The sequence below is a fragment of the Ursus arctos genome, unplaced genomic scaffold, assembly GCF_023065955.2.
Source record: "Ursus arctos isolate Adak ecotype North America unplaced genomic scaffold, UrsArc2.0 scaffold_15, whole genome shotgun sequence".
NCBI classification, from domain to species: Eukaryota; Metazoa; Chordata; class Mammalia; order Carnivora; family Ursidae; genus Ursus; species Ursus arctos.
Genome location: NW_026622819.1, coordinates 15,507,169 through 15,533,396, shown reverse-complemented (window position 1 = coordinate 15,533,396; position 26,228 = coordinate 15,507,169). Strand labels below are relative to the sequence as shown.

Genomic DNA, 26,228 nt, shown 5'->3' with positions numbered 1-26,228 from the left:
ATGTTAACTTTCTCAGTCAACTCTAACATAATATGATAAGAACATTCATTGTTTAATCAGTAATCCTCAGCATTGGGACAGTGGTCCATAATAGATACTCAATAAATCTTTAATGGATGCCAAAAAAAAAAAGACTAAATGAATTTAACAATATTTGAAATCAAAATCTTTAAGTGAAACCCATGAAAACCACATGAAATGGAATTTTCTTCTAAAACTTTTCTAACTCTTTCAAATATAATGTTATTTCTCATCTGGACTCTTTTTGCATATTATTCATACATTTCTTATCATCTTATCTCTTTCCAGTTATTTCACAGTATTCCTGTGAAAATCAAATAATAAAAAAATATAAGAATGCACTTACACATTATAATACAGGCTATTTTTATAACAATATTGAATCTTGTTTATATATGTTTTATTTCTCTTGGTCTCTGATTAAACATAGGTTTCTTACATTTCTGTTTTTTATTTTGGTATCCTGCAAGATCACAATACAATAATTTGCATGTAATAGAATTTGACAAATAAATTTTATTGAATACACAACACAGAGAGAGCAAATTTGCCTACAGTGTTAGATTTGCAATAGTTTGATTTCTATTGGCATCATTGAACATTATAAATCATTAAACCATATCAAAATTCAATTTTCATTGAAAATCTAAATTGTATTTTATACCATGTAGGCTATTAATTTGGACTATTTATTAGATTAAGTTCATGTTTGTTATTAGATGATTCAGAAATCAATTCAAAGGATATTTTTCTTTTTAGGCCTATTCTGCTACTCCAAGTATTTGAGAAATAACAATGGATATCCATTCTGTTTTTAAGAAGTTCACAGTCTAGTTTGAGAAAACAAAATATGTGATAAAACTTTATAGTATAAAATAAGAGGCTGTTTACAGTATGCTATGGGTGCAGAGAAGTACCTGACCCATGAATAGCAGTGGGGATTGCAACTGGGGGACACACAGAGGGAATGGTGCTTGTGTTTGAAGGACAGGTTTACAGTTTTCAAGAGCCAAAGCTGTGAAAGGCATTTCAGAAGATGTAGGGCATGCAATGCCGTGTGAAGAAACACTGTGTGTTCATACTACCGTCATCGCTGAGCATATATATGGACTATAGAGTTTTATGAGGATATGGTCTATGATGAAATGTCTTCTTAGTCACATTGCTTAAGTGTAGTTTATAACTATTGACAAATTTTCTATAATTAGAAAAATGGTACAGTTTATGTGATGCAATAGGATAAAACAAACATTGAGAACCATTCCAGATTGGGGATTGTGCAGCTCTAGTGACTCCAGTGCACGTATGTTTTTTCATCATGCAGATTGCATATTATGGGGTATTCTCTAGGGTTAAAGTATGGCCGTGTCCATATAACAAGCTCACAATATAAGAGTTGGCTATATTGGGGGCGCCTGGGGGGCACAGTGGTTAAGCGTCTGCCTTCGGCTCAGGGTGTGATCCTGGCGTTCTGGGATCAAGCCCCACATCAGGCTCCTCCACTGTGAGCCTGCTTCTTCCTCTCCCACTCCCCCTGCTTGTGTTCCCTCTCTCGCTGGCTGTCTCTATCTCTGTCAAATAAATAAATAAAATCTTAAAAAAAAAAAAAAGAGTTGGCTATATTGGTAAGAGCATGATTGTAATGATAAAGGGTGAATCTGAACCTGAATAGAAACATGAAGTTCTATCAAACATCTGACCGTTTGAACATAGTTTTTTAAATATAAATTTATAAAAACACTACACATACCTTTTTCTGTTTAGGACATTTTATCAAATTTTATCATTAATTAAAATTCACAAGTGTAATACTTAGCATTAAACAATGTAATGGCTCCTTATAGATTTTTATTTTCTAAGGAAAACTGTTAACAGTTAGTTTGACTCGATATTTTACATAAAACTTCAGTATGTATATGGCATAAAAAATTTTAATACTCGGGGTGCCTGGGTAGCTCTGTTGGTTAAGTGGTGCCTACCTTAGACTCAGGTCATGATCCCAGGGTCCTGAGATCCAGCCCCACATCAGGCTCCTTGCTTAGCAGGGAGACTGCTTCTCCCTCTCCCGCTGCCTGCCACTCCCCCCTACTTGTGTTCTTTCTGTCAAATAAATATATAAAATGTTTAAAAAAATTTTTAAGACTTAATTTGTTTACAAATAAAAAACCATGATGCTTTGTATTATATTTTAATTAAGCCAAGAAAATTCCATATAAATTATGGAAACTGAAATACCCCAAAAGAGGAAGAATCATATTCCTACTTGTTATAGGAAAAGTGAGCCACTTTACTGTAGAAATGATAACAGAATACATACTACAGGGCACCTGGGTGACTCAGTCAGGTGAGTGTCCAGCTCTTGATTTCATCTCAGGTCATGATCTCAGGGTCATGAGATGGAACCTTATGTCAGATTCTGTGCTCAGCGGGGAGCCTCCTTCTCTTTCTCTCTCTCCCTCTTCTTCTCCCCCAGCTTGCTTGCTCCCTCTCTCTCTAAACTTAAAAAAGAAAAAAGAATACATACTACAGAAAAGCTAAATTCTTTCAACTTTTGCAGGTTTATTATACCCACCACTGAGTATCTTTTTGGGTATAATTCAATTAGGGACATTTATTGTAGTTACTTTCTAAAATGTATGTTTTAGAAACATTTTCAAAACTTTTATGGGAAATATTTTTTTCTAAATTATATATAATGTATATCATACAGATAGAAAACCATAGCTCAAAAAGACAGACAAGTATTAAGTATTCATTATCAAGACATTACGTAATAATTCTGTATTTTAATAATGTTTAGCTTTAATTTATTCCAAGAAATACAAAATTCAAATTATAATTAAAATATTTTTGTATCCAGTTCATGAGAAATAACCCAATAGAATTTGCAATGATGCATGTAACATATTTCATATAAAGAGCATGTCACTCTTAATTTAAGAGACATACTTTAATTTTTATTTTCTCAGCAGTGTCGCTGGACTTTGAGTCATTCAGGTACTCTTGACTGTGACCATAACTCTGATTAATTCTTACAAAGACTCATGAGGTTATTACACTTATTTTACTTATAAGAAAATTTGGCTAAGGTTACCTGACTACTCGGTGGGTCACTCAAAACTGAGAGAAGTCAAACCTGGTTTTATTTGTTCATTTAGCGGAGTCTTGATTGTGAGCACCAGACTATGCTACTCAATAAGGACGTAAAGATTAAAGTTAAATTCTGGCTGGAGGTTACAGTCGAGTTTGGAAGACAAGTAAATGCCCAAGTCATGTGATTAATGTGATAGGATGGAAAAAAATTATCTTTTATGTTCTTGTCTGGTGCTCCTGTAATAAAACATTAGTAAGAGAAAAGCATATAAATTTATTTCATGTAAGTATTACATGACATAGGATCCTACCTAAGTAAATAAAAACTGATAAAACGCAGTTAGAGCCAGACTCTTCTATAGTGAGTTGGACGAAGAGGAGTAAACTGTGAAAAATGTCCCAAGGCAAAGGGGCTTGGGCTAGTTAGATAATTGGGTAGAAGGACAGGACTGGAAAGATAAGAGTTAGTTTAGCAAGGCTTTTTTTTTTCTTCTTCTTCTTCACAGCTTTGTCTTGGCCTCAACTTCCCATCCTTGGTGATAAGAAAGTTTGCTTCCTTCTGCTGTAGAGAGGACTTCTTTCACATGGGGGTATTATCTCCTGCCTTTAGGAAGATGGGAGTGACCTTTTGCATCTGTTCCTTTTCAAGTAACTTTAACTTAAAATAATCTACATGCTAGAGTGGCATATTTGGGGGTGGCATGATCTGAACTCCTTCATGACAACAGAGAGAACAGGGGACCACAGAGTGGATGAGCCCTGGAGACTCATTTGGGAGACTGGTGACTCACTGATGGTTAAAACAGAGAAATGGGCTTTTCATTTAAAAGAAACAGCTTGCCCAAAGGCACAAAGACTAGCAAGAGCACAGCATAGTCAGGAGACAGTGCAGAAAATATGAGTAGGTGTTTTCTGGGCAGACAGTAAGGATGACAGAAAGTGGGAAGGTGCCAAATATTGAAAAGTCATGAATTTCATCTGAAAGTGTTTTGATTCTCTCCTGGAGGTGATGCAGAGACATGGTGGCAATTTCAAGCAAGTTGAAATTATATACAACGAGAGGACAGACTTCAAAGGCAGAGGTGTTGAAGGGGACTTTCCACAAGGATCACGCCTTCTATTTGCATAGTCCTGTGTGCTATGAATGACACAGATACAGCATAAGATGCAGTTTCTTTAGAGGAAAAAGATAAAAACAGGATTTTAATATTTGTGATAAAAGTTGCAGAAAAAAAAAACTCATCAAAATAAGTCCTCTAGAAGTTAGGAATAGAGTGTCATCCATATCTTGCCATCACCCCCCCCACACACACATTCTCTTTTCCCTTTTTTCTTTCCTCTGTACTTTATTTCCCATATACCCTCGGCCTCTGAAATCCAAAGGGTGGAGAATATACAATTTCAGTTCAATGGTTGTTAAATTAGGGTTAAATTCAGCTCTGAGTAACAAACATAAAAGAGGTGTGGGTTTAAAAAGACTGAAGTATTTTCTCTATTAACTGAGCTCAGAGGAAGGCAGCTCAGAGCTTATACGGAAGTTGCATCTAGAAGGGTTCTCTGGGATAAAGTTGCTTGGTTTCTCTATCTCCAGGCTATGACACTCATTCTCATGGTCCAAAAGGAATTTTTAGCCATCACAATGAGTATTCAAGTGGCAAGATGAGGGGGAAAGAATAGATAAAACACATGTCAATAGTCTTCTAGGGAAATTTCCTGGGAACTTGAAAAATAGTACTCTGCTTCCATGCCATTGGCTAGAACTTAGTGATGAAGCCATATCCAGCCACAACAGAGGCGAGGAAAAATAGTGTTTATCCTGGGTAAGTGAGGTGCAGGGACATCATGTCTGGCAAGACATATGGGGTGCTCAGTGATGGAAACCAGATAGTGAGTTAGACCACCAGGGGTCCGTACCAGTAGTTTTTGATATTTGAAATCAAACTGAATAACCATTTTAGAAATTTATTTCATGAAACTCTATCATCTTAGATGATATATGTGTAGTGTGTGTGTGTGTGTGTGTGCGTGTATAACAAGAATATAAACAAAAATATTGTGATATGTGGAAATACTTTTAGAAGACATGAGAAATTCAAAATATCTATTTGTTACTCGGACATATGCAGATAAGTACAGAAACCTTGAATGTGGTACTCCTGTTTTCTCCTATTTTTGTTTTCTAATTTTTTGAGTAGTGTTAGCTAGACTTTAGGAAGGCTAGAATCAGCCACATGAAAATTGGAAGTAATTTTATATTAGCTACTGCAGCCAAATAGATCAATATTGTGATTATCATCTTATATTCTCATGTATCTTCAGGACATTGTCCTTCCTACTATGTGTATAAATTCAGGAATACATAAAATATTAAAATAAAACTCCATATAAATATGTTTGCATTAATCTAACAATAATGGAATTTGTCTTGAGACAGAAAAAATAGTGACAAATGACTGATAGTCTCTGCTTTATTTCCTTTTATTTATTTATTCTTAGTCAACATAGTAGCAATGTCCATACATGTATTTTGATCTATAAATAATAAGATATAGTTTTTAATGGCAGATAGTATATGACTTTGCAAAGTTTACTAATGCATATTTGGCTCAATATTTGAATAGCTTCCTTAACTGCCTCTGCGTAAAAAGGAACTTAGTGAAAAAGCAGGATTTTATAGATGAAATATAATTTTCTTATCCAAAGTTTGTGTCTTTGATTGTGACAGTCTTTGAAGTGAAAAGCAAAGTAACCAAATCAAAGCATGCTTTAAAAAAAGTTCTATAGAACACTTTTAAAATTAAATATTCTAACTTGGAATTTAGTATCCTAACTCTACTCTTGGAGCCCATACTCTGAATTAATTTGTCTATTTCTCATTTATCTTTCATTTGACAAACCTTTACTTATTGGTCACATTATGAGAAGTACTTCACAGGAGATGGAAAAACCCAATATAGTATGAGAACTAAAAAACAAACGAACAAACAAAATAACAAAACCAAAAAAACCTGACACAAAGGGAAAATTAAATAACACCTATATAAATAATTAGAATGCTGGTCTGCAATAGTAAAATAGGATTAGATAATGCTATGGTGATTTAGAGGATCAAACAGTTCCATTGAACTATGGTATCCAGACTTGCAAGTGAAGGGTGTGGGATTTTACTCTACTATTAAGCTAACAAGTTAGGCCGCCATAGTTTTGGAGATGCTGACAGAACATATGAGACTCAGAAGCAAAGAAAAAAGACCTTATTACACATATCACAGCAGGTGGCCTGAGTTCTTGCTCCTTACATCTCATGGGGTAACATGAAGCAGCCCAAGTATATGCCATACCCACAATATGGGTCCTGGCTAAGGAACCCCAAGCTTTGGAATCTTCAGTGTTATATTGGGTCTGCTAGGAGACCTCTTCAATCTGTGTCCTGAAGGAAGACATTAAAATCCAGTCAGAAAACAGATCTGCTTTCTGCCCCAAAGGGAGGTTCTAACTTTCTTCCAAGGCTGTTTGCTCTACATGTGTCTACAGAAAAATAGCATGTCAACAAAGCTGTCAATGCCACTCATTCAAAAGATGTGTAAAAACACAAGAGACCCAAAGAGAATTGTTCTCCAAAACAGAGAGGTCTTCGTGGAGAAATGTTCGTTAGTCTAGGCCTCCGACGATAGGTATTATTACTAAATGAAATTTGGAGAGTTAAGGCTCTTAAGGCTAAGAAAGAGGAATGAGCCATGTGAGGGAGTAATGCCTATATGTACACACACAGTGTTTTCATAATTGCCTACATGAAACTTAATATCTATAACACTTACACTATTAATATTTTTTAAAGACTTAGAGAGCTAGAGAGAGCACAAGCAGGGGCAAGGGCAGAGGGAGAAGCAGACTCCCCACTGAGCAGGGAGCATGACACAGGGCTGGATCCCAGGACCCTGGGGATCATAACCCAAGCCAAAGTTAGATGCTTAAGTAACTGAGCCACCCAGGTGCCCCACGATATTAATATTTCTAACAGGAAAACATTATCTGCAAAAGTTAATGCTTTCTGATTTGTTATTTATATATTATATTTTAAAGAAAGCCATACTTTGAGATATATGTATGGATAGATAGATAGATAGATAGATAGATAGATAGATAGATGTGTGTGTATATATATATATGTATATATATATGCCATACTTTGAGAGATATATATATATATCTATATCCTTTAAGCAAATACAATTTATCATATCAAACTTTGGAGCTATGAGAATGTCCTGAAATGGTCAGATTGAGGTTAAAAATATTGATTTGGGGATCAACCTAATGACAAAACTTGAAACAAATCTAGGCGAAGCCCTCCACGATCTATGTGGTTTATGAGTATTGGCACTTTCACTGTAAGCAAGAGTTCCAGTTGACACAGATTGTGAAGAGTAAAATTGCTAAACAGATAAATTACCAATTGAAAGAGAAAAAACAACAACTATTTTCTCAATAGAGAAAATAGTAAAAATAGTGAAGGACAAGAAGGTGAAACAAAACTCAGAAGTCAATATCATTAGAAATTGAACAAGAACTAGACATAGAACAAGGAATGATACCAGTATTCTTGATCATTGAATCCAAAAATGATGGAAACCGTAGCTCTAGCATCAGACACATGCCTGAGAATACATCTCGCCAGCAATGGGGAGTTATGCTTGTAATCCCCAACCCAACAGATAGTTTCAAGATTTTAGAACATCCTGAAGGTAATGCAAACACACACACGTAGATATAAAAATAGATAAGTATTAAATAATTATTTATTAAACTTAAAAAATGACTCTTGTTCAGTATTTGTAACTTTCATCTTTATAAGTACTCCAGAATTCAAACATAAAATGAATTTCCTTATATTTAAATCTGCCTGACAGTATGACGGCTTTAAATAATTCATCATGGAAATGTTAAATTGCATTATTTTCAAGATGACACAAAGAACAGCTTTCTCATCTGATGAATATACAGGTTTGACAGTTGGGAAACCCCGCTTATATGGATTGAGCATCATGTTCCCATTGACTTTTATTTACTTCTCCACACAAGATGTCTTTATATATCTCACATTGAAAGTAATTCCAAACAATATGGACTTTCCATTATACTTTATCTTCTTTGACATTTTCTGTTTAAGCTAGACTTGCTCTATGCAAAGTCAGATAAATCCTACCAAGTAATATATAATGCTAGTTTAGAACTTGGTGGCAATTGTAATTCTAGGTTTTTTGAATATGTGAAATATCACATGTCACCCGTCACATATGGAGACTGGAATGGTAAATTCATGAAATAAAGTCGACAGAGTATTTTTTTTTTTTAGAAAGACATTTTCAAAATAAGAAAAAGGACAAAGAAAACTTTCTTTTTAAAAAATGAAACAAAAGGCATTCTCTAGACCTCTTTAGACTTCCAAGTTTATAAGTTAAGAACCAATTGGTAAAAAAAATCCAGTGAAAGGCATATGTTACAAGAAGTAACATTTGGGATAAATGTGAGAATCCATTTCTCTAAGAATATTGTTTCCTTGGAGTTCTCTGAAGGAATGCCTGCATTGAAGATCTATAAATGCGTATTTAATCTTGGGTGATGTGAGTAACTCAGTGTAAGTAAGGAAAATAATTTATAAATGATACTCAGTTATTAAATCATAAATTCAAATAATCAGATTGCTGCACATGCTCAAAGATAACTCAATGGGAATCTTTATTCATAAATGAAAAATGTGAAGCTCAGAGATAAAGAATGCTTACAAAAATGTGATAGTATTCTACAAGACGAACATTTGAGGCCATGTCTCTTGACTCATAGTACACTGTTACTAACTCTACTGTGGAAGAGGGAACAGTTACAAAAGCAAAGGCCCAGTATCTGGAAGCAATGTTGTTTCACTTAAGAGAGCAGAGAGGAGAGGTCTACATTATACATTATTGCATGCAATGTATTATTTGGAAATTACTTCTTTTTTGTAATGACAGTAATGCTTTTTATCAGAGACAATTCTTGCTTTCAAATAACAGATGTCAACTTTGACTATGGAAAGCAGCAAATAAATTTATTGGAAAAATATTATGCAGCCATCAAAATTGATGAAGGCTAAAAAATCAGGTTTGGGAAGTGGGAACCAAAAGTTAGGTAGTAAGAAACAATGTCATGTACTCACCGCTGAAACTGTGTAGCTAGAATGCTTCTTAATTCATGCATCTGCCACTGGACTCCCCACAAGGCTGCTAGATTCACATCCACTACATCCCGGACCTTGAGGACCTGACCACCACTGTGAAAAATTTCTCAATTGTCTCTCCATTCATCCATCATTTGTTTCAGGGTGCTGGAGCATATAATTAACATGCATATGTCATAGGTATAAATTCTAACTAAAAGGTTGTAAGAAGAAAGTGTCAGATCCCTAAGTGTTCAGAGGTGAAAGGGCTCTGTTTATCAGAGTTCCTATATTGGATTGTTCCATGAAAGTCAGAAAGGTGTTTGAGTGCTACTTAATCAGAAAATGGCAGATGTCTGCAACATATTTCTACTGTGTCAGTCTCAATATTTTATTATAATTTGTGTTTTAATTCTTTCTAACCTATGCAGGGATGGATTTTTTGAAGTAGAGCAGCTTTTTATATTTGGAGTTCTGTCTTCTCAAAGTAAATGAAATTACTTATAAAAGTACAGTAGTAATATTTACATTTGTTCTTTCATTCCCCAGAGCCTTATCACTTTATAATTACCATAGTAGAGATTCTAAAGACACATTTGTAGATTAAAATGCATTTATATATTTTTGAAATGCCAGACAAGATCAATACTATAAAGAACACACTCATTCTGCATATCTGTAATGCATTACAAAAACCACTTTCTTCACCTTCACTCATGAATTATGCTTTGTTAAACAACTTAGTATAAAGGGCAAAGATGTTAATTTCATTTAAAAATCACACCAAATGGTGTGAAAGTATTAAGATATCACCTTCTATATATTCATCAACTTGACTTCTAAGAAGAACGAGTAAAGTTTCTTTTTTGAAATCTGTGACTTGAAAATTATCTGTTGGTACATAAAAAAATATATAAAATTATCCAAATAATTTATTAGACTGGAAAGAATATTAAAATCAATTATTCAAACCACAAATTTTGGTAAATGAGAAAATTGAGACTCAAAGAAATTAGATAATTCATACGTTTGTACACTAAGTACATTGTTGGGAAAAAAAGGAAAGAAAACCTGGTTTATTCTGACTTTCTTTCCAGGGCTCTCATGTTACAGCTACAATGGTATTTTTTAAAAATACGTTAGATTGACTTCTTTCATTTAGTCATATGCATTTAAGTTACCTCCATGTCTTTTCATGATTTGATAGCTCATTTCCTTGTAGTGCTGAAGAATATTCCACTGTCTGGTTGGACCACAGTTTATTTATGAATTCACCTACTGAAGGACATCTTGGTCTTCCAAGTTTTGGCAATTATGAACAAAGTTGCTTTAAGTATTTGCAGGCGGGTTTTTGTGTAGACATAAGTTTTCAACTCTTTGGGGTAAATAGCAAGAAGTACAATTGTTGGTTGTGTGGTAAGAGTATGTTCACCAAATGAACTTCCAAAGTATTGCTATTTTGCATTCCCACCACTCATGAATGAGAATTCCTGTTGCTCTTCATCCTCATAAATATTGATATTGTCAGTGTTCCAGATTTTTACCATTATAATAGGTATGTAGGGTATCTTATCATTGTTTGAATTTGCATTTGCCTGATGGCATGTGATATAGACTATCTTTTCTTATGCTTCTTTGTTATTTGTATATCTTCTATGATGAGATGTCTCTTAAGGTTTTTGGCCCATCAAAAAAAAGTAAAAACAAATTAAAAGAAAAAAATAGAGGTTTTGAGTCATTTTTAGTTTTAATCAGTGAAATATTTATCTTTGCTTCCATAAAATATTGCAAACTTCAAGTTATATTTACCAGATAATTAAAATTAAATCCTAGTTCTAATCCAATACAATTCTTGCACAAATGGTAAGAAAGCATAACTTTTTTTTTTTAAAGATTTTATTTATTTATTTGACAGAGATAGAGACAGACAGCGAGAGAGGGAACACAAGCAGGGGGAGTGGGAGAGGAAGAAGCAGGCTTATAGCGGAGGAGCCTGATGTGGGGCTCGATCCCACAACGCCGGGATCACGCCCTGAGCCGAAGGCAGATGCTTAACCGCTGTGCCACCCAGGCGCCCCAGAAAGCATAACTATTAACCGTAATTTATGGGGAGAGGTACCGATAGAGAAAAGCACCAAAATCTAATTCTCATGTGAGATTTTTTTTCATTCCCTACCTGTTATAAATATTTTTCTCAATTGTGTGAAAGAATTATCCTATGGCTACTTATTTATGTTCAGTTTGTTAAATCTTTATATCATCATGTCATCCACCTTGTAATTCATTCAGTCTACATTTCAGTTTGCATTGGTGTACAGGGGTGAATTTTATCAAATAAGAAAGTGATTCATCTAATATTTTTACTAGCTAGAGCAGCCATAATCTTGAATCCAATTTTTTTTTTTCTAAACACATATTAAAACACACACATAGGGGTGCCTGGGTGGTTTAGTTGGTTAAGCGTCTACCTTCTGCGCAGGTCATGATCCCAGGAGCTGGGATCAAGTCCCTCATCAGGCTCCCTGCTCAGTGGAGAGCCTGCTTCTCCCTCCCTCTCTGCCTGCCACTCCCCCGTTTTGTGCTCTTTCTCTCTGTCAAATAAATAAATAAAATCTTTAAAAAAGTAAATAAATCACACATATAAAAATACAGCAAAATTTGCTACACAGTTTCATGTTTTTTATAAGCTAATAATTGGGTCAACTTTTTTTTTTTTTTAATAATGATTTTTTATTATATTATGTTAGTCACCATACAGTACATCCCCGGTTTTCGATGTAAGGCTCGATGATTCATTAGTTGTGTATAACACCCAGTGCACCATGCAATATGTGCCCTCCTTACTACCCATCACCGGTCTATCAATTGGGTCAATTTTTTTTCTCTTCTCCTGTCTCTTCCCTTCCAGAAATGTTTCCTAAGTTTTGCTATATTGTCCAATTGTACTAAAATCTAAGTCCAAGTCTTCAGTATTTCTTATTTAAAAATCAAAGCATCTCCTCCTGCTCTTTTTGCCACCATTCTTTTGTTCCTTTTACGTTTCTTTACATAGCTGCTAGAATTATGTGTAATATTATCCCCTAGCTTGAAATCTGTTTTACCGATATGTGAAGACCACACCCTAGAGGATTATCTTCAGGCCTTTCAAAATCCAATCAAGCTATAATTCAGCCAGTTGATGCTCTCTCACTCATATTCAGCTGTACCAATCTGATCCCCATGTATGGAGTTATTTTAAATTGCATACTTTTTTTTCAGCCACCTTCTTTTCTGCTGTGCGTTATTTTCTTCTATTGTACTTTCTAAGCAATTCAAGTACCTACTTGATTGATCTATGACGGTTTTTCAATCCTAAAGTATTTTGAGTATTTTGTTGAAGTACAGTGAGTCACATGTAGCATGTAGTCCAAGTATAGAATGTGTTGTAAATTTGAATCACATTTAACAAAAAAACAAAATAAACCCAAAAGCAAACAAAATTTACACTTACTATGGAGTGCCTAATAGATCACATATTGTAAGAGATCATATTATACATGTGCAAATACTCATGGTTAAGTTTCTGAGCATTTCTGCACTTCCTAGGGCTGCATTTCTGTTGTTTCAAAGGATTTTATATACACACTCATGTATAAATATACAAATATGCATATATACATATATATGCACAAATATTCAAATATATAAATTCTTTTAGAATACAAATATATATATATATATTATAAATTTGTTTTTAAATAATGAGAACAGTACAGATAAGGAGGTCCTTATAAAAATGTATGCAGTATGCAGGCTTATGCATGACTATGTAAATGCATGTTTACATGCATTTCCAAGAGAATTTGTATATATTCTTTACTTATCAGCATCATACTACAAAACAGTATAATTTGCGTTCAGATCAAATACTTAAATTTACCATGTTTTGTAATATATATCATTTTTTTCTCTTTCCATTAGGTAGAAAATGGTTGTCCGTGTTCACTTACTGTGAAAATTTGGAATCAGACAACTACAGCTTTGATTCTCCAAGTGGTTCAGGATGTAAATGTAGTCTGACCTTTCCCTGATGGGCAGTTAAATCATGGACACGCTAAACAATTTACTTTGGACTGTCCTTTCAAAAGATGCTCTGGCGTCTCTCTTGAATGCACACTAAGCATTTATAACTAACAAGGAAAAGAAAGGAGACTGTGAACTGGAAAGCTATCTTACAATGAAAATTACGAGCACATCTTCCATCTGTCCAGTCCTAGTGTGTCTCTGTTTTGTGCAGAGGTGTTATGGAACTGCTCACCACAGCTCCATCAAGGTGACCAGAAACCAGACCAAACATATTGAAAGTGAAACCGAAGTCCACCATCGTCCCAAACGGGGATGGGTTTGGAATCAGTTCTTCGTTTTAGAAGAACATATGGGACCAGATCCTCAGTATGTTGGAAAAGTAAGTTTTTGTTACTTTTTTTTCCTATTCTAAGAAATTATGGGGTAAGAATAGAGTGGGGTTGGTTGGTTTTGAAAAAACATGGAAAGTAGAATGAAATATGCTATAGAATACTATTACTTATACTAAATGGTTTAAAATAATGACCGTTAAAAAAAAATGAACTTTACCAGTCATGTCATCTCTCCATAAACATTAGTCCATCCACGCTGGACTGAATGTTCTTCACCAGTGTATTACTGTTTACATTCTTTTGTATAGAATGGAAATATTTAATTGAACACACAATTGAGTAATTTTTTCTTTATTACCATGAAGTTATATTGGAATTCACAAAGTTGTTTATTGGTGCATTGATATTTACATGTTTTAATCTATTGCTAAGTCACATGAAGCAAAAAGAGCACACTTTTTTGTGACATCTGATTTATTTTTATTAATAGTTACAGAAATTGTATTTGAACTTAAGTCATCTTTCAAAAACACATGTATATTTTTCTTCAATTCCCCAAATTAATTTCCCTAAAAATGCTGGTGTATTTTAAATATACATTCAATATATACAAGATGTACAGATTTTGTTAACATTCCAAAAGAAGGAAGTTGATAAGATAATCAGTAACTTCAGACCAATTTCCCTTTCTCTCGAAAATACAAGACAATTTAATGGCTTATCAAACCCGTTAGGAAATTGTGTGCTCAGTAATAAGGGACAGCTTAGCCATGTGTCATGTAGGCTCCAGGGTAGAGACTAGAGTGGGAGATGGAGAGACCTTCTGATGAATTACGGATCATTGGAAGCAGCCATTTAGGTTTGTTCAGTACCTCTGGGAGAAACAGTAAGCACAGAAGTAGAATCTCTATGACTGCAGGTTCAGTGATTTCCATCTCCCTGCTTGACTGTTTATTTGCACTTTAGCACTGCTAGTACAAAAAAAAAAAAAAAAAAAAAGTACTCCATCCAAGCCATGGTGCTTCCCTCATGTGTAGGCAGTGCAGGATCACAAGCCATCTGCTTACTCCTCATCCAACAGGGAGGCACTGGGTTGCAGCTGTATTTTCCAGAGCCAGCAGGAGCTGCAGAGTCAGAATGTGGTAGTAAAAAAGATCTGAAACAATTCTATCATTTTCTTATATGCATATTAAAATGAGACGAAGCAACTCATCTTCATCATTTCCTTTTTTTTCCCACAAAGTATTCCATAAAGTAAATGGAAACAAAAGTGCTGAAATAAAAATATACTGAATTACTTGAAAGTTATTTTGCTTATGAATTTCAAAATACTTTTCTATAGTAATTTATTATCCTTGAAAAAAAGAAAAATAAGAAACAAAAAATCTCCCCCCTTTCGGTGTATACCAAAAGGAAAACATATTTTATTTTTATAAATATTCTGTGATGTATATTTCTTGTCATTTCAATCTAACTGAAAAAAAAATTGCTGGAAAGGAACAGATCAGACAACTTCCATTTCCTCTTGCATCATCTTGTTTGGTAAAAGAAGCTGTAACAGGTAAATTAATTTCAAACATTCTTTCTGGGCTTGAGTGCCAATGAACATATGGTTGAGAGCTTGTTACTCACCAGGCAGGGGTGGAGGTCTATGAAGTTGTTCATGTTTGTGGAGGTTCTGTAGAAATTGGTATCTGTTCTATTGTTTATAGTATCAGTGGACAAATATAAAGGGTCATACCTGAGGATGTGGTTCTCTTATTCACTATCTGACCTCATCCACTCAATCTTTCTACTCTATTCTAATCTTTCTTTATGAGAAATTGGGACTTGATTGCATAGATTCTTTCCACTCACCTATTATTATATACATGCATAAAAACATAACTGATTTTTTTAAAGACTACAAAGTTCAATCCATATGTGCTTAAAATAACGCCTTTTCCCCCTTTATTTTAATTTGTTCAAGAAGTGAATTTATATTTCACACTTACAAATGCATTCATAAGGAACCAGCTATGTATTTTCTTAGCTCTTATAGATAAAAAATAGAATCATTACAATTACTATGAGCATGAAAAAGAACTCCTCCAAAGAACTGAAAATTATCGACTTAGACCTTTTCTGCCACAGAAATGACAGCAGTTTTGTCAGTAGAAATAATTAGCAGTCATGCAATGCAGTTTTTGTATTAAAATAGTATTTTATAGATGTATTATGTAAATTTATTTTAAATTATCCTTGAGTTCTTGATTATAATTCTGTATATCTGCAGTTATGTTTCACATTATAAAACAACTTTAATTGGGCTTTTGATTAGGGCTCAAGCCCCTAAATAGTTTTGATACATACCAACTTCTCATATATTTCTTATAATTTTTTAGTGTTTTCTTAGTCAATGATTGGATTGTTATGAAGACATTTATTTTGTTGAGAGTAGTCAATATATACTGTTCACTACTAAGGTGTTTGTATGTGGCTAAGACCATGATCCTAGAGCTATTTCTAATGGTGAATAGTACAACTATACAAATACATGAATAATATATATACACATTATACATACATATAATTTTACATGTATATATGCAGGTATATATATAAAACTGATAAACCATTTTTCTTCCTGATGGTAATGGCCATGAAAGATCAAATAACAAAACTGGCATGGATATATTTCATGTATTTGATCTCATGGAATTATTAAAGACCTTTTTATATATCTCATGGACTTAAAGAATTTTTTTAAATATTTGAAGGATTAAGATAGGAAAAATATAATAACACACTGGTTAGAAAGTAAGTCCTTTCTTCCTAGAACAAATTAGATAGTAATGTCATTATAATATTAAAGCATTTTTTCTTTTCCAAAAATCATGTAAAAAAACTTGATTTTTACATGACCAGTGCTGAATTAATCCCCATTATAGCTGAGGATATAATTTTATATAAGCTATCACACAAATTCTAAAATTTATGCCATCCACAAACACCTGTCATTGGAGTAGACTCATTTAGATCTCATATTCTTCATGAGATACCAATGATTAGTAAGTAAAGAGCTAGGGTTGAGTTATAGCTTCTCTGCTTATTATCTGTATTATAGCTGGCAAGTCTCTTTAATTCCCTGTATTTCTGTTACCTTAAAGGTAAAACTGAGAAACACTGTTGAATATGCCTGATACTAATCCAACTATAAAGTTTAGTTTATGGTTTAGATCATGGGTCAGTTAAGTCAGTTAAACTATGGTCTGTGTGCCAAATTCAGCCTGTGCACATTTGGGTATTGCCTACATACTAAACGAGTTTTGGGTTGTTTGTTTTCATTTTTAAATTCTTGAATTGTTTAAAAATAATTTTTGTGACATATGGAAATTATATGAAATTCAAATTTCAGTTTCCATGACTAATGTGTTTTTTTAAAATACAGCCACACTTATGCATATATGTATTGTATATGGCTACTGTCAAGCTACAATGTTAGAGTAAAGAGGTGGCCAGAGAATGTAAGTTACCCAAAGTTGTAACATATTTATTAATGGCATTTGCAGGAAATGTTTGTGAGCTCCTAGTTAAGATGTCTGCCTCACTGGTGTACTGTCAATGCTTCAGAAGCAAGTTCTAGACTACTTCACCTTGACACATACAGTATCTATCTCAGTGCCTGTTGTAATGATCAAATGGTAATTCATGGAAAGTGCTCCATGAGCTATAAACTTTTATAGCCATGTTAATGGTTGTGATAATTATTCGGAATTATTAAAACAAAAATCTCACTAATAATTGCTTTTATAAGGGAGAGAGTTTTTGAAAATTTTGAAATTTTCAAATGGTGAGATTTTTGACTTCACCATTTTCACTGGGGTACCACTCCCCCCTAGATATTTTAATGAATGTTTATTAACTCTGGTGTTTTAATTTTTATTGTTGTTCTTTGCTGCTATTTCATAAAATTATATAATGAGTGTTCTTCTACAGACATTTAACGTACATATAGGTATGTCTGTAGGAGAAATTTCCAAAAGTGAGATTCCGATTCAGATCAATAAATCTTTACTTTTGATAGATATTACTAGATTCCCCTCCATAGGTACTGTAGTATTTTGTACTTCATTCCCTAATGTAGAAACGTGACTGTTTCTCTACAGCATTGCCAATAATAGGATTGTAAAACTTGGAATTTTGCAAATATAATAGGTGAAAAATAGTATTTTTGTGTACTTTTAATTTATATTTCTCTTTTTATGAGTGAAATTGGCCATCATTTCATATTTGAGGGATACAGATATTTTTTTAACTAACTGTTCATGTCTCTTGATATTATATTCTTTTATTAGACTCTTTAACTTATCAATACTAATAGTTCTTTATATAATAGGTGCAATAATTCCTCACCAATGATATAAATTATCAATAGTTTTTTCACAGTTGCCATTTGTCTTTAAACTTTGTTTATAATTTCTGCTTTATAAAAATGTATAATTTTAACATAGTAATTCCTGGTATTTTGTTGTTGTTGTTCTTTGGTTTTTCCCTCAATATTTTCTTTGTTGATGTAAAATTAACATATAGTGTTATACTAATTTTAGTTTTACAATATAACGATTCAATGGTTCTATGCATTACTCAGTGCTCATCATGACAAGAGTACTCCTAATACCCTTTATTTTATGGGGCACCTTGGTGGCTCAGATGGTTAAGCATCTGCCTTTGGCTCAGGTCATGATCCTGGGGTTCTGAGATCAAGTCCCATGTTGGGCTTCCTGGTTGTTGGGGAACCTGCTTCTCCTTTCCCCCTGCCTCTCCCCCGGCTTGCTCTCTCGCTCTTTCTCTCAAGTAAATAAGTAAAATATTAAAAAAAAAAAAAACAACTCACCCTTTATTTTACACATCCTGTCATCTACCTCTCTTCTGTCAACTACCAGTTTGTTCTCAATATGTATTTGTCACTTCTTCATTTGTTTGTTGATCTCTTTTTTCTTTGTTCATTTTTTTTTAATTCCATATATGAGAGAAAACATATGGTATTTGTCTTTCTCTGTTTTACTTATTTCACTTGCATTATACCGTCTAGGTCCACCCATGTTGTTGCACATGGCAAGATCTCAATTTTTATGACTAATATTCCTTCGTACATAGACCACATCTTCCTTACCCATTTATTCATCAACCACTTGAACTGCTTCCATATCCTTGCTATTGTAAATAATGCTGAATAAACAGAGGAGTGCATGTATCTCTTTGAATTAGTGTTTTTGCTTTCTTTGGGTAAATACCTACTAGTGTAATTACTGGATCATATGGTCATTCTTTTTTAAATTTTTTGGGGAATCTCCATACTCTTTTCCACAGTGACTGCGCCAGTTTACATCCCCACCAATAGTGCAGGAGGTTTCCTTTTTCTACAAATCCTTACCAACACTTGCTATTCTTTTCTTTTTGATTCTAGCCATTCTGACAGACATAAGGCAATATTTCATTTCACCTGTCTGAATGGCTAGAATCAGAGAGACAAGGAAGTCCTAGCATTCTTTGACTAAACCATGTATTTTTTAAAGATTTTATTGATTTATTTGAGAGAGAGAGAGAGTGAGAGAGAGAACGTGAGTGGGGGATGGGGCAGAGGAAGAGGGAGAAGCAGACTCCCCATTGAGCAAGGAGCCCAATGTGGGGCTCAATCCCAGAGACCCCCTCCTGATCTGAGCCAAAGGCAGACGCTCAACCAACTGAGCCACCCAGGTGCCCCTTGACTAAACCATATTTGCATTTGACTTGGAGTCTTCTGAAATTTGAGGTTATTGGTGTTCAGAATTAGTGACAGTAGATAAAAATACATTCTTCAGGCCTTAACATATATAGTTTATCATGTATATTAGAAAATATTACTTATTAAATTTAAAAAATGGTGTGAAAGTGGAAATGCTTACCTTAGAGACCAGAAATTATAACTTAGAATACATTTGAATTTCTGGTTTTTAGCTACTTGCTATTGGCTGTTTTATGTCTGTGTCATGTTTCCTAATAGATTGTACCCTAAATGTGTAGGTTGTAATTGCAAAGTGTATTGACTCTAACTAGTTTATATTAGAAATATTTAAACATATGTAATTGGTAGAATTTACCTAAAAATATGCATTGCAAATAATGTCTGTTACTGCACAACTGCTTGCAATAGGCCTCATATATTTCCAGTGGTAACTGCTCGTGATTAGCTATATGCTTTGCTACATAAATATGTATTATTTTCATTTGAATAACATTATAGAAGGTTACTTCTTTAGCTAGCCAGGCATTCTTATATAAAAAATAAAGGAAACTCTGGTTTTCCGGGATATCTGTAAGTGGATATTTTTTGCATTGCATTTTTTGATAATTAAGGAGAATAGAACAAAAATCATAAATAAGAGGTAAGAGACTAAAAAGTGTGTTTCTACTTAGCAATGCATTTTAGGCTAAGATATTTAATTTATTCACAATTTTATATTTAGGTGTAGGGCTCTATTGATATTAAAGGTACATTTTATAATAAAGGTTAATGAAAACACAGAATTTTTCAGAATAAGCAAATGAATTATATTCTCCATCTTCCCTTTCCTACATTTATGGTGTATCTGCTCTGTTTATAACTATTAGAAGTTTTTCTAGATATAAACCATAACATGTAGAAGCTATTGCTTACATCTGTTAAGATTTTAGTTACTGAAATTCTACCACTCTCTCCCCTCCTTATCTGCATCCTACCCTGAATAGATGAGTATAGATTATACAATTATTCTCAAACTGCTTTAATAAGAACAACAAACAAGTAGAAGCTAAGCAAGGAATTTTAGTAAAATAAAGGAGCTAAGAAACCATATTGCCAAATTTTTCAAGTAATAGAAAGCAACAATGCTCAAAACAGTTAAGTGACCACTTGTTCACAGGATTAGTAATGGCAGTGCCAAAGAAGGAATTGTAAGGTATCTGATTCTTTAATGAGAATCAGTTTCTAATAAACAGTGCATGAAATTCTTCTCTCATCATCACTATTACTGCCATCATTCTATATTTTTTCTTTCTTTAAAAGAGAACCTTCAAATCTCTTTTAATATGAAATGCTGTAGTTTCAAATTAAATAAATGATTTTGAGGTTAAAAAGGGAATAAATCACGTAGAAAGGATAGGGAAGGTTCAAGCTTTTCAGAAAAGAATGTATGATATCTTTAATGTCATTATGAGTTCTGAATTAAGAATTAAGTGTGCAGCAGGGAAAGGTCCCAATTGTCATCTAATATTGTCAAGATGATAATTGTATGAACATTTTTAACATAACTTCCTTGAAATGGAAAACTTCGTGTATCAAAACATGACATTTGAATTTTATACAGATGACAATGTGATGGCATGATGTCATGTGAAATTAATTATGACACACAGTTCTATATGGATATGGAACTTTTCAAATAATTATCATGGAAATTTAACTAGTTAGATCAAGTTCTACAAGAAATTGGATGCATGAAAGAGGATTTTGATTTGGTGTATATTTCATTTAATTTGTAGAGATTTAGAATCTTTTTTTTTAAGAAGTCAGATTTCATTAAGGTTAATTACATTTTTAGAGAATATGTAATATTTTATTTAAATATAACTTAAAAATGTTTAAGTTAATTAATGCATTTCTTAATGTTACACTGACAATTTTTTAAAGGTCAAAATACATATGCCATGGCCATGACATTTATATTTATTCACATTGTGAACTTTATATTGCTATATAAACATATCCATCTGTGTGTGTGTGTGTGTGTGTGTGTGTGTGTGTGTGTATCAGTGGTGCTAAACCAGAGGTGACTTTCATCCCTGAGAGCTTTGGCAATGCCTAGAAACAATTTTCGCCAGGGCTAAATTGTCTATTAGTTATAGTTGGCATCATCAATAGGGTTCATGATACTTAAAGGGCCCAGAAAATGTTCTAATGCATTTTCAAATCAGAAGAAAATATGAAAATAAATATCATTCAGGCTGTATTACATTAGTCTTTATATCAATATAATTATAAACAGATTTTATCATTTTAATTGAAAAGGGGGCCCAAAAGGAAAAATGGTCAACCATCCATGGAAGTTATAATATGAATCTGATTTTGGGTTCAATGTACTTCTGAAATATAACTGTCCCATTTCTTTCTCATATACTTGATTTTTTAATTTTAATTCCAGTGTAGTTAACAGTGTGTATTAGTTTCAAGGGTACAATATAGTGATTCAACAGTTCTATAGATTACTCAGTGCTCATCATGACAAGTGTACTCTTTAATCCCCATCACCTATTTCACCCAACCCACCATCCACCTCCTCCACCAAGAAGAGGTCACTTAACTGTTCTGAGCATCATTGCTTTCTTTCTTTCTTTTTTTTTTTTAAGATTTTATTTATTTATTTGACAGAGATAGAGACAGCCAGCGAGAGAGGGAACACAGGCAGGGGGAGTGGGAGAGGAAGAAGCAGGCTCATAGTGGAGAAGCCTGATGTGGGGCTCAATCCCATAACGCCGGGATCACGCCCTGAGCCAAAGGCAGACGCTTAACCGCTATGCCACCCAGGCGCCCCTGAGCATCATTGCTTTCTATTACTTGAAAGATTTGGCAAGGTGATTTCTTAGCTCCTTTATTTTACTAAAATTCCTTATCTTCTATGTGTTTGTTGCTTTTAATAAATCAACCATCAATTTGTTCTCTATAGTTAAGAGTCTGTTTCTTGGTTTGTCTCTAGCTTGCTCTCTCTCCTTGGCTCCTTTGTTTTGTTTCTTACATTCCACATATGAATGAAATCATATAGTATTTGTCTTTCTCTGACTGATTTATTTCACTTAGCATAATACTCTCTAGGTCCATCCATGTCTTTGCAAATGGCAAGATTTCATTCTTTTTTATGGCTGAGTAATATTCCATCATGTGTGCACATATATATAGATAGACAGATACATAGATATAGTTAAATAAAGATATAGATATAGACCAGTTATTCTTTATCCATTCATCAGTCAGTGGACACTTGGGCTCCTTCCTTTATTTGGCTATTGTAAATAACACTGCTATAAATATCAGGGTCATGTATCCCTTTTAAATAGTGTTTTTGCATTCTTTGGGTAAATACTCAGTAGTGCAATTACCACATAATAGGGTAGTTCTCTTTTTGACATTCAAGGCACCTTCATATTGTTTTCCACAGTGGCTATACCAGTTTGCATTGGCAACAACAGTATGAAAGAGTTCCTTTTTCTCCACATCCTTGTGAACACTTGTTTCTTGTGTTTTTGATGTTAGCCATTCTGACATGTGTAAGGTGATATCTTATGGTGTTGATTTCCATTTCCCTGATGATGAGTATGTTGAGCATATTTTCTTTCTTTTTTTTTTATTATGATATGTTAGTCACCATACAGTACATCATTAGTTTTTGATGTAGTGTTCCATTATTCATTGTTTGTGTATAATACCCAGTGCTCCATGCAACATGTGCCTTCCTTAATACCCATCACTGGGCTGACCCATTCCCCCACCGCCTTCCCTCTAAAACCCTCAGTTTGTTTCCCAGAGTCCATAGTCTCTTGTGGTTCATTTCCCCCTCTGTTTACCACCCCCTGCCTTCATTTTTCCCCTCCTTCTCCTACCAATCTCCCTGCTATTCCTTATGTTCCACAAATGAGTGAAACCATATGATAATTGTCTTTCTCTGATTGACTTATTTCACTTAGTATTATCTCCTAGCTCCCATCCATGTTGAGGCAAATGTTGGGTAATCTTGAGCATCTTTTCATGTGCCTGTTGGCCATCTGTGTTTTCTTCTTTGGAGAAATGTCTGTTCTAGTCTCCTGCCCATTTTTAATTGGATTATTTGTTATTAGGGTGTTGAGTTGTATAAGTTCTTTATATATTTTGGATACCAACCCTTTATTGTATATGTTATTTGCAAATATCTTCTCCCATTCAGTAGATTGCCTTTTATTTTGTTGATTGTTTCCTTTGGCGTGCAGAAGCTTTGTATTTTGATGTAGTCCAAATAGGTTTTTTTGTTTTTTAGTTTTTTTTTTTTTTTTGCTTTTACTTCTCTTGCCTGAGAAGACATATCTAGAAAAATTTTGCTATCAGGGTGCCTGGGTGGCTCAGTCAAAGTAGTTTATTTTTGCTTTTACTTCCCTTCCCTGAGAAGACACATCCAGAAAAATTTTGCTATCAGGGTGCCTGGGTGGCTCGGTCAGTTAAGCATCTCACTCTTGATTTGGGCTCAGGTTATGATCACAGAGTCATGAGATCGAGCCCCACATCAGGCTTTGTGTGGACCTGAAGCCTGCTTAAGATTCTCTCTCTCCCTCTCCCCCCCACCTTCTGCTCACTCTCTCTCTCTCCAAAAGAAAGAGAGAAAGAAAGAAAGAAAGAAAGAAAGAAAGAGAGAGAGAGAAAGAAAAAGAAAGAAAGAAAGAAAGAAAGAAAGAAAGAGAAAGAAAGAAAGAAAGAAAGAAAGAAAGAGGAAAGGGAAAGAAGAAAAAAAAGAAAAATGTTGCTACAGCAGATTTCAGAGAAATTACTGCCTGTGCGCTCTTCTATTTTGGTTAACTGATTGACTTTATAAAGTTTAAAGTTGATACCTTTACAGTAATCTAAACAATAAAAATAATTTAGGATGTTTAAACACTCTTTGCTTTCTACTTTTCATATAATATTTGTCTAATATCTTTTTCCTCATTAAAAAATACTTTCTAGATTTTTCGTGATTGAAAATTATTTAAACATTAGATTTTGCTTGGATTTATTCAGATTCACCAATATCAATGTTTTCCATTGCTTCTACCCTTCTTTTTCCTTCTGGTTTGATTTCTTATTGCTTATATACAATCATTTATTTATTTTCTATTTAGCATGTGAGTAGTAAAAGCTTTTTTTTATTTTTTTATTTTTTTTTACTGAATTATTATTTTGTGTGTATGAGATTCTATGATGAGTTTTTCCATTATTTTATTAAAGATATATTGTATGGTGAATTCTATTTTTGATGAGAAATCTATTTCATTTTTAATTTCCTCTTTTGCTTAGGTTGATTTCAAGATTATCACTGTATTTTTTGTGGCCTATACATGCACTGAAGTGTCTAGGCTTGATTATTTTTCTTTATCTGGCTTTCTATTTCTTTCAGTCTGTATATTAATTAAATAGGGTTGCCATTATACAGAACTCTAAACTGAGTGGTTTAAACAACAGAAAGTTGTTGCCTCACCATCCTAGAGGCTAGAAGTCCGAAATCAAGATGTTGTCAGGGTTGATTCCTCCTGTGGTTTCTGAGGAAAGACACCATTTTCCTTGGCTTGTAGATATCTGTGTTCATGTTCATATGGCATTTTTCATGTATATCCATCTCTGTGTCCAAATTTCCCCTTTTCATAAGAACATCAGTCAAATTAGAGTCCACCTAATGACTTCATTTTAACTTAATTAGCTCTGTAAAGACCCTGACTCTAAAAAAAAGTATTGGGGGTTAGACTTTCAACATACAAATTTTGCTGGTACAAAATTCAACCCACAGCAGTGTAGAATCAGTACTTGTATAATTATTTAGATTTTTATACTTAATTATAGAACTATAGTATATGTTGTTTTTGTATTTTTTATTTCCTCATTTGTTGTTTCTTTCTGAAATTTCTATTTGATATAATTTCTGTCAAATTTATTTCTAGCATACAAATCTTCTAAGTTGAATGTTTAGTATGTTCTTTGACTTACACATGAATATTAATTTGAAAATATTTTTAAATTTCTAACTATTTTGTTCCATTTTTCCTTTTTATATAATGAACTGTCCTTCTGTTTCTTCTTTTAGGATTTTAGGTATTGCAAACTACTAATTAACAATCTTGTTCAAATTTCCTGAATTGGCATAAATCTTTGGTTTATTCACTATCTCTCATGGAGATTTGATCCCAGTATTCCTTTTAAAATTTTACATTCATTTGTCCTCAATAGTATACATAAGTAGGAATAGGGATTTTGGTTGGATTCCTCCAAAAGTAGCTCGAGAAATATCAATGGAAAGCCACTTATCTTTTTGTCTACTGGCAGCCAGTTGGATTTATAAATCTGAATGAATATTAATTTTTAATTTTTAACTATAGTGTCTTGTCCATACATTCAGTGGAAATAGCAACAACAGTAACACCAATAACACTAAAAAAAAATAAAATAAAATTTACACCTTTCATCTGGGCTGCAACTTTTGGTTTCAGTTTATTGCAGAACTCTTACTAGAATCAAGAACTTCGACTAGACCATTAACTTCCTTGTACTTTCTGAAGCTGGTAGGTAAATAGTCTAATTTTCATTTCATGTAGTTGTTTTTAAGTAGTCTTGCTTTTTTCAGATACCTTCATTCTGAAAGTTCTATACTTTGAAGAGACTGAAAGTTATGATTTCTAATATTTCACTGTTTTTAGCTCACTTTTATAATACTTCAACTTTTAATTACTATACATCATTTTGACCATTTATA

General features: G+C 33.5%; 1 protein-coding gene across 2 annotated transcripts in view; it reads left to right on the top strand.

Moving 5' to 3' along the window:
* Window positions 1-13,277: 13,277 nt before the first annotated feature.
* The window catches only part of CDH18 (cadherin 18), a 310,963-nt gene continuing 298,012 nt past the window's right edge, over window positions 13,278-26,228 (top strand). For both annotated transcript variants that reach the window (XM_026506724.4, XM_057312395.1), the window contains exon 1: window positions 13,278-13,754. In XM_026506724.4, the coding sequence (XP_026362509.3) occupies window positions 13,527-13,754 (228 nt within the window). In that variant the 5' untranslated portion in view covers window positions 13,278-13,526. The remainder of the gene's footprint in view (window positions 13,755-26,228) is intronic.